The sequence below is a fragment of the Microtus ochrogaster genome, unplaced genomic scaffold (genome assembly GCF_000317375.1).
Source record: "Microtus ochrogaster isolate Prairie Vole_2 unplaced genomic scaffold, MicOch1.0 UNK10, whole genome shotgun sequence".
NCBI classification, from domain to species: Eukaryota; Metazoa; Chordata; class Mammalia; order Rodentia; family Cricetidae; genus Microtus; species Microtus ochrogaster.
The window spans coordinates 2,897,782-2,905,661 of record NW_004949108.1 but is presented as its reverse complement, the minus strand read 5'-3'; the positions used below and the strand labels follow the sequence as shown (position 1 = coordinate 2,905,661).

General features: G+C 46.1%; 1 protein-coding gene across 2 annotated transcripts in view; it reads right to left on the bottom strand.

The window, feature by feature from the left end:
* Window positions 1–7,880, bottom strand: part of Cpsf3 (cleavage and polyadenylation specific factor 3) — a 28,639-nt gene that overhangs the window by 16,921 nt on the left and 3,838 nt on the right. For both annotated transcript variants that reach the window (XM_026788940.1, XM_013353533.2), the window contains exons 2-7: window positions 7,682–7,745; window positions 6,136–6,233; window positions 5,056–5,184; window positions 2,897–3,074; window positions 1,503–1,592; window positions 155–305 (exon numbers count right to left, since the gene is read on the bottom strand). In XM_026788940.1, the coding sequence (XP_026644741.1) occupies window positions 155–305; window positions 1,503–1,592; window positions 2,897–3,074; window positions 5,056–5,184; window positions 6,136–6,233; window positions 7,682–7,745 (710 nt within the window). The remainder of the gene's footprint in view (window positions 1–154; window positions 306–1,502; window positions 1,593–2,896; window positions 3,075–5,055; window positions 5,185–6,135; window positions 6,234–7,681; window positions 7,746–7,880) is intronic.

Below are 7,880 nucleotides of genomic sequence, written 5' to 3'. Positions count from 1 at the left end.
ATAAATAAATAAATAAATAAATAAATAAATAAATAAATAAATAAATAAATAAATAAAAAAAATAAAATAAAATAAAAATAAATAAGGAAAAAGAAAGATGAAATGCTGTTTACAAGGCTGTGAGAGTAGGTGGATTTCGCCGTTGCCCAAATACCTAGAATTAGTAGCAGCTCCTGAGCTCGTCCGAGAGCAAAGACAGGAATGAGCCCCCGGCCCCCTCTGTTGACAATGTCATGCACAGTGTTGCAGAATCTTGCTTCTCGCTCTTCCCGCTTCTCATGGATGTGGGTCCCATAGGTAGATTCCTAAATAACAGGTGACATGTGTAAGACCAAGACCATTTTACCCTGGAGAATTCAGAACAAAAGCTGAGGCTGAGATTCATTTCTTCAACAACGTGGCATTAGCCTGAATATATGCTGTTATAGTAATAACTAAAAAAAACAGTAAATAAACTAGAATTCCAATCTAAAGGCCAATGTTACAGAAATGGAGCCAAGGAATAGCATAAACTGTTCCTTTTGGGGGCTTGAGAGAGGGCTCAGTGGTTAGGGGCACTGGCTGCTCTTCCAGAAGACCTGAGTTCAATTCCTAGCAACCACATGGTACTCACAACCATCTGTAATGAGACCCGATGCCCTCTTCTGGTGTGCAGGTATACATGAAGGCAGAACACTGTATACATAATAAATAAATAAATCTTAAAAAACAATGTTCTTCCCTCAGGATAACTTTGCTGGATGTTTTATCCTCCGACCCCGGAGAAGCCAAAGCTCCATAAGCAGACGTGGGTCATGGTTCCCGGGTTGGTACTCAGGTGCCATTACTTGGGAACTGCTGCTTTCCCCGGACTCATCCGGAATGCAGATGACAAGGGCCGGCTGCTCTGAAGCAGCCGGGCCATAAACAAGGGAAGCCGTGCTAGGAAGCACCAGCTAAGCCACGTGGAGCCTGCTCTGCACAGTACACAGGCACAGCATCAGGCAGGCGCCCGCCACACCCGGGCAGCTCATGTCCAGGCCACAGCCAGCCAAAGGGACCAAAGGTATTTGATGTTCCTGCATCTATGACAGGCCCAGAGAATGCCTGTTCCCTGACACTGTGCCAGCCATCACTCCCTCATAGTGCTTCTGAAGACAGCCATCCTCTTGTGTCCTTGAGACCTGAAAACTAAGAAAATGTGACAAGTGTCCCGCGGAAAAGGCCAAAGCCAGCAGCATTGCAAAGTCAGTGGGACCATCTCTAACACCGTTTAATATGCCCTTCTAACAGGCTCACTAGAAAAGATATGCAGGCCACAGGTAGGCACACCCTGTCTCCCCACACTGCTGAGAGTGACCATGTTTCTAAAACTAGACTAGAATTAACTTCACAGCAAAGGGGTCCCAAGAGAGCCAAGAAAATCTTTACATAAAAAACACAAACTTTCATGTGATTTTTTTTCCACTAGAAAAAGTTCTGATTCCATTGCACTAACTATAACCCAGTCCGTTATTACTTACAATAATAAGAATGTCTGGCTTAATATTAGGAATTTCAGCAGCCATGAGATGTCTGTCTTCTTGTCTTGAGAAATCGCCTGTATACAACAGCTGTGAGAAAGCAAAGCTAAAAAATCAAGACTTGGGAAAGGTTCCGTGTACTGGTAAGCAGCTGATTCCTGAAGTCTAATAGTAAGATTGACTTTAAAAAAGAAAACCCACCTGCCTACACTTGAGGAATTTTAGATGCAATGCTTGCATCTAATTCTAAATGTGTAACCAAGTCACGAAGGTCACCCTGTGTTCCTATTACCCAATTTTCCAGAAAAAATATATCCTACATCAGTACAATTCCCAGTGAGAACTGAGATGTGCACCCTGCTATTTCCTGTTTATTTTTGGTGCCCTGCAGCACAGGACAAGAATAAGCAACCTGATGGCACTGTCCAACTCATGTGCAGACACTTCAAACAGACGAGCAGTTTTAAGGTTCACTAAAACCTTGTTCTCTGCTGTCTAAAGCAGAACCCCTGAAAACTTACAAGGCTTCCCCTCTAGGTCTTATTCAATGGGTATTTCCATTCTGGCTGCTGCCAGAATGCAGACAGCTGCTCTGCAGTCTAGAGTCCAGGGCAGCAAGGTGGCTGTTAGTAAAGGCAGTGCTGTCAAGCCTAAGACTGGAGTTCAAGCTCTGGAACTCACATGGTTGAAGAAATAACTCCACTCTGGTCAGGTGTTTACCTGAACCCTTCCAAATCATTGACATACACATGAAATCATGTTTTAATTTAGTTAACTAACTTCAGCTTTATTGTGTGTGTGGTGAGTAGGTGCATTCCACAGCATGGGAGAGGTCAGAGGGCAACTTTCGGGAGCTGGTTCTCTCCTTCTATTGTGGGCTCTAGGAACTGAATGCAGGTCCTCAAGCTTATACAGAAAAAACTTCCACATGCTGAGCAATCTCATCCATCCATGTTTGTGTTTTAATTTTTTTTCTTTTTTTTTGGTTTTTCGAGACAGGGTTTCTCTGTGGCTTTGGAGCCAGCCTGTCCTGGAACTAGCTCTGTAGACCAGGCTGGTCTCGAACTCACAGAGATCCGCCTGCCTCTGCCTCCCGAGTGCTGGGATTAAAGGCGTGCGCCACCACCGCCCAGCCCATGTTTGAGTTTTAAACAGAAGCAGTCGCTAGGATGGTTTTTCCCTAACCAGTTTTCTGAAGCCACTGAAGTGAACCAAGCCTGCAGTGAACGGCTGGGAAACCAGCTCTGTTATAACAGGGAGGGAACAGCAGTGACAGAGCTTTAGCTTCTTTGTGTCCTAACTCTCTGCAAAGCTTGGGGAAGTTTCCACACCTCTCAGGGCAGGAAGCTCTACACTGACTGCTCTTGGGGAGAAGGATCCAAGCTACAGCGTACCTTCACACCTGCAATCTCGATCATAAACATGGCCGCTCCCAAGACGTGGCCAGCATGGTAACACCAGAACTTGATTCCCGCGACCTCCTTAACTTCATGGAAGTTGATGGTTTCGATTTTGTCCATACTTTCTTCTAAGTCCGTCTCCGTGTACAGCATGTCATCTGCTGATATGTTGCTGAAATTGGAGATGACATATGGGTACAGCTTTCCTTAATGCCACGGTCCATAGAGATGGGCTATAGCTAAGGGATAGAGAGAGCATTTGCCGAAAGGCACAGGCTCCAGGCTCAGTCCCCATACTGAAAACTCAACAGCAACAAAGCCTACAGCACTTAGACTCTCAGACAGTTTCCATAACTACAGTACAAAGGAGTGCATGGCTACAAAGCTTAACTGTGAGCCAAGTGTGACTCAAAACCCCTAACCCTGTGAAGCCAGGGTCTCACTAGGCTGCTCAAGCTGACCTTGAACTTGTAACCTCCCTATATGAGCCTAAGGTGGGATCATGGGTTTGTGCTACAAGGCCCAGCTACACAAATCACTCTTTAATACGGTATTCTTAACTTCTATACACATGAACACATGTTTATACACATGGACACGAGGTGGACATTCTTCGCTGGCCTGGAAAAGGATTTCTCTTAATGTTGTGGATAATATCTCCTGAAAACTATAAAAAAGAACTTCACAGACTCTATAGCCACATGGATGGCTTCACAGGTCAAGCTGTCTCTTAACGGGCCACTTTAGGTAAACAACCCACTTGTGCCCCATGCTCTGTCTGTAAAGTGGGATTTACAGGGGAGCTGGCATGAGGTGCTGAGGGTGAGAGGGCTGGGCACTGAGGACTCCTCCGGGCACTGGCTAACAGCGTTAGCATTATTTAGCTCTTTCCACCCCCTTGTATTTACACATGAGGAGTAACAAACACCGTGGTAGCTACCCAAGTAAAAATCGACTGCTGAAGGCCAACACTTCACACTGGGGGTGTCACAAACATGCTGGACTCTTTGTGGTAGAGGAGCGGACATTTCTCTTACAACTGGTGCCAACTTCCCAGAGAACAGCATCACCCGGTCAGACTGCCCAAAGAACCCCTATGCTTACTGTAGTCAGCCTTAAATAACAGAATGGTCAAGTGCTATTCACAGAGCATTTCTGTCAAACCTTTTCAGTTCTACCCTTACTCAGATCTGAAAGGACGCAAAACCACACACAGACTGAAGTCGGATGGTGCTGATGCACAACTGTACTCTGCAGCTAGATTATGGCATCCTTGAAACAACGCACCTGCGCCTGACCTGCGAGGATGGGCTGCAGCTTGCATGTCCCACTGAGGTGACTTTTATTGAGCTCTACATTTTTCTCTGCTCCCCTCCCTGCCTCTCCCCTCCCCTTCAACCTTCTCCCAAAGTCCCCATGCCCAATTTGCTTAGGAGATCTTGTTTTTTTTTTACTTTCTACTTCCCATGTAGATTATATCTATGTAAGTCTCTCTTAGTGTCCTCATTGTTGTCTAAGTTCTCTAGGATTGTGATTTGTGGACTGGTTTTCTTTGTTTTATGTTTAAAAACCACTTATGAGCCGGGCAGTGGTGGCGCACGCCTTTAATCCCAGCACTCGGGAGGCAGAGGCAGGCGGATCTCTGTGAGTTTGAGACCAGCCTGGTCTACAAGAGTTAGTTCCAGGACAGGCTCCAAAACCACAGAGAAACCCTGTCTCGAAAAACCAAAAAAAAAAAAAAAAAAAAAAAAAAAAAAAAAAAAACCACTTATGAGTGAGTACATGTGATAATTGTCTTTATGGGTCTGGGTTACCTCACTTAAAATGATGTTTTCTAGCTCTGTCCATTTTTGTGCAAAATTCAAGATGTTGTCATTTTTGCTGCTGTGTAGTACTCTACTATAAAGAGAACACTTCTGCATTACTGGTGGGAGTGCAAGCTGGTACAGCCCCTTTGGATATCAGTGTGGCGATTTCGCAGAAAATTAGGAAACAACCTTCCTCAAGATCCACTTTTGGGTATATATCCAAAGGATGCTCAACTGTTCCACAATGACATGTGCTCAACTATGTTCATAGCAGCACTGTTTGTCATAGCCAGAACCTGGAAACAACCTAAATGCCCCTCGATCGAAGAATGGATAAGGACTCACCTGACTTTGACGTAATCTGAGAGGAGCCATCTGTAAATAGCCTTCGTGGCGTGAGTCATAAATGTCCGTCCTTTGAAGCTTGTTTTCTGGAGGAACCAGGGCAGCGCCCCACAGTGATCCAAATGGAAGCTGACAAGGAAACAGGGCCATGAGTGCTCTGGACACTAGAGGCCGGGACCCCAGCGAGGTTCTGCTCAGCGGACAAACGTGTGCCAAGCACATAAGGGCGCTTCCAGGAGACCAAGCAGATGCTTGTCCATTCTCTCCTTTTCCCACAGGGGTCTCAGCAGGTTTGGTAGCTAGTACTTCTACCTCTGGGCCTTCTCGATACTCCCTCTCCCTTTATCAGTAATCAATTCGAGGGGGACAATGTAAAACAAATCTACACTTGGCAGAATTTTAACAAACAACTTAGTGAAATAAAATTGAAACTTGTCACCATCTTTAAATGAAGTTCTTCAAGACAGAATCTTGCTGTGCCGCCTGCTCTGTCCTCAGCCTCCCGGGTGCTGGCATTACAGGCGTGTGCCACCTATGTGAAGCTCTTACTGAGGGATGGGACAAGACAGCGAGGACTTCCTCGGTGTCAGCTGAGGATGGCCACAGAGGACATGAGCTTTCCACCACCTCTTGCTGCACGGCACACACATCTCCCAGCCAGCATCTCTAGCTTCACACAGCGGTGCTGGTTTAGACTTAGAGACCCAAACTGTGTTTCCTAATAGAAAATATTTGCTTTTGTTTCTTTCATTTTATTTTTGAGACAAGGTCCCACTATGCAGCTCTGACTGATGGAACATCTGCCCAGCAAGATGGCTCAGAGAATACAGGTACTTGCCAATAAGCCTGACCACAGAGTTGAACCACCAGGACCCACAGTGGGAGGGGAAAAGCAGCTCCTACACATTGTCTTCTGATCTCCCTATGAATACTGTGGGAAGCACGCGCGCACACACACACACACACACACACACACACACACACACACTAAATGTAAACAAAACCCCACACCAAATCCTGGGAAGACTGACCTTCACAGAAAGGCTTAAGAAGTGACACTGTCAATAAAGGGAAACTTACTGACTGATTAGCAGGAGGTCAATCTCAGCGGGATCGATGAGGTCAATGTAAGGAAGAGCATCCATTCCTTCCAGGCCAGGGTGGATCCCACAGTCCAGCTGAAGGAAGAAAATCTCAGCAAACAGATCTCAAGCTGCTACACATCTGATGAACACCCATGCAGCAGACAGACCACATTCAGAGGAGCCCAGGGAGTAGGCACTCAGACCTCGGTCTCATGAAAGACGAGGTTGTGCCCAAAGCAGCTCTCACGTTTAAGACACAGCTCACAGTTAGCAGCACGGGATACAGAACACAAGACATCACTGGGGTTCTTCTTCAAGCTCGTTGTTACCAAACGGTATTTCCAGTCTGTAGGTGTGAAGTACTTCTCCCATTAGGGAGAGCATCAACACATTCCTACGAGCTGATGACTGGGGATTTACTCTATGGGGTTTTATTGCCAAGTTAATAAATTCTTAAATAGCTGGGCAGTAGTGGCGCATGCCTTTAATCCCAGCACTCAGGAGACAGAGGCAGGCGGATCTCTGTGAGTCCAAGGCCAGCCTGGTCTACAAGAGCTAGTTCCAGGACAGGCTCCAAAGTAGCACAGAGAAACCCTGTCTCGAAAAACCAAATAAATAAATAAAATAAAATAAAATAAAACAAAAATAAATAAATCCTTAAATGAATGACTCAGGTGGGAGCTACAGAGCTGGCTCAGTGGTTAGGAACACTGGCTGCTCTTCCAGTGGAACCTGGTTTGACACCCAGCAACCACATGGAGGCTTACAATCAACTACAGCTCCATTTCCAGGGGATCCACTGCCCTCTCTGGCTTCCACGGGCACCAGGCACACACACACAGTACATAGGTATCGGTATAGGCCAGACACCCATTCAGATAAATGATTTTTTTTAAAACTGGTGAGTTTAGGCACATATTGCTGTGTTTGGAAGACTGAGAGAAGTGTAACAAAGAGAGGAACAAAGGAACAAGAGCCAGTGCCCCACCTCTCTACTGGGACCTTAGAAACCAGGGCTCCTGAGCCCTTCACCTGCCAGGCAAGGAGACGGACCTGGCAGAGCGCCAGCCAGACTGAAGCCACTCATGGGCGGTGAAAGCTGACATACATTCAGGGCACTTGAATCCTTGATGTCTTCCAAAGGGGTGGGGTCAGCAGGTTATCCACACACCTTGGGAGCGGACAAGGATGTGGAAGAGACAATAGTCTGGAAGATGTAGTTGGCAGCTTTACAGTCTTACAAGGTATCTTTTTAGGTTACTTAATGCTTTTAGTTAGTAAGCACAAGAGTGTTAGTCTTTCTCTCGTCACAGTGTTGACTACATACATCATGCACACCCCTCTCGGCTGGTGCTACAGAGATAACTGGCCACTAGGACAGACCTAACAGACAGTATGGAAGAGCTACACTGTTTTCTTAATTGAACAAATGATCACCAGGCTAGGGTATGATTCAGGGGTAGATCATGTCCTTGGCATTCACAAGGCCCCAAGTTCAATTTCCAGTACCAAACAGCAATGATACCACCAATAATACTTACCATGATTTTTCTCCCTTTGAACTCCAAAATAATGCATGATCTTCCCACTTCTTGCCCAGCGCCACTGCAAACATTCAAAGGGAAAAATGATTAAAAAGCAATTAAAGAGCTGGGCGGTGGTGGCGCACGCCTTTAATCCCAGCACTCGGGAGGCAGAGGCAGGCGGATCTCTGTGAGTTCGAGACCAGCCTGGTCTACA